At 41.3% G+C, this 1,377-nt stretch overlaps 1 protein-coding gene across 2 annotated transcripts in view; it reads left to right on the plus strand.

Annotated features, from left to right (window-relative positions):
- LOC107752038 (39S ribosomal protein L44, mitochondrial-like) overlaps positions 1–1,377 on the plus strand; it is a 6,575-nt gene that overhangs the window by 3,040 nt on the left and 2,158 nt on the right. Inside the window, exon 3 of one of the 2 annotated variants that reach the window (XM_016567899.1) lies at positions 443–688. The exons of the other annotated variant lie outside the window; for it this stretch is intronic. Coding sequence (XP_016423385.1) covers positions 443–688 — 246 coding nt within the window. The remainder of the gene's footprint in view (positions 1–442; positions 689–1,377) is intronic. 2 annotated transcript variants of the gene reach the window in all.

Here is a 1,377-nt window from a genome sequence, read left to right on the forward strand (position 1 = left end):
TTGGTCAGTATAAAAGAAATAGAAGTCTATGGAAAGTCCCCACAATTCACAGAAACAAACGTGTGTGTGTGTGTGTGTGGGGGGGGGGCTGCTATGTGTTATTTCATTTGCACCTCTTTAACCCTCTTTTCTCTTCCCGTCAGCTCCCAGCAGCCAAACTTTGATTATCATGCTGAAGTGGAGGCTTTCAGTGCCCGACTGCAGGAGAGTTTCTCTGTGGAGCTTCTGAAGACGGCGTTTGTGAACACGTGTTACCTGCGATCTGAGGAGGAGAGGAGGCGAGCGCTGGGCCTTGATTTGGAGACGACCACCCTCAACCTGAAAGACAACGGCAAGCTGTGTGTGCACGGTCAACAGTTCACAAAGGTGAGAACACTGATGAGTCTCATGCTCAAAAATTGGTATGATATTCACATTCCTCTCTTTACATTGTTTTGTACAGGGTTTCCTCAGTGACTGGTGCAGGGGCAGCTTTCCCAGCCTGCCTGAGGAGGGTGTGGCAGCCGTCGTAGGCCACCTGACAGGGTCAGAGGTCATGTGTCACGTCGCACAGAACCTCGCAGTGGAGGATTTGACGATGAGTGCAGAGTTTCCTGTTCCAGATGAAACCCTGCAAGGAACGTTCTTCGCTGTGATTGGTGCTCTGGAGCAGAGCAGCGGGCCTGTGCGAGCCGGGCTTTTCATTAGAGTAAGACAAGAGTCCTCTTAAAGTTAACTTTTCATGGTTTTTTTTTTTTATATATAAAAAAATGGGATGTGCAACAGCGATCGAGTACTCGACCGTGACAGCTGCGATCGATCATGAAAACGATGAGCGTGGATTTTTTTTTTTTTTTCTTCTTCTTCTTCTGATTGGTTATAGCTGCAATTTGGGCAGCACTCTGAGCTCTGATTGCAACAGCATGTGGTCCAAAGTATAGATGTGAGAAGAGAGAAGCATGGTTCACTGGCATTTCATCAACACAGCATTATAATTAGAACTTTATAGAACTGAAATCTATAGTAAATTCTGTCTGCTTTCCTTACCCGTGTTTCAGCACGCTGTCATGAAAGTGCATCACGGAGGGAGCTCTCTCACGATATAGCGCGTAACTTAAAGTTCACTGGCATTTGCATCCTTTTGTGCAGATACAAGTTGTAATGTTACATCTATGTTATATCATTATAGAATGTTTATATGTTATTGTATATTTTTGATTATGTTATTATATATTATAAGATTTTTACCAAGACAGCATTTATCTGGCCAGAAATACAGTAAAACAGTAACATTGTGATATACCATTATAATTTAATATAACATATTTAATTTTATATTTGTTTAATTTTTTGAATTATATGTTTGTTTTTTGAAAAATTTTATAAATATTATATATA

Source organism: Sinocyclocheilus rhinocerous, unplaced genomic scaffold, assembly GCF_001515625.1.
Source record: "Sinocyclocheilus rhinocerous isolate Xijiao unplaced genomic scaffold, SAMN03320098_v1.1 scaffold1965, whole genome shotgun sequence".
In the NCBI taxonomy this organism is placed as follows: domain Eukaryota; kingdom Metazoa; phylum Chordata; class Actinopteri; order Cypriniformes; family Cyprinidae; genus Sinocyclocheilus; species Sinocyclocheilus rhinocerous.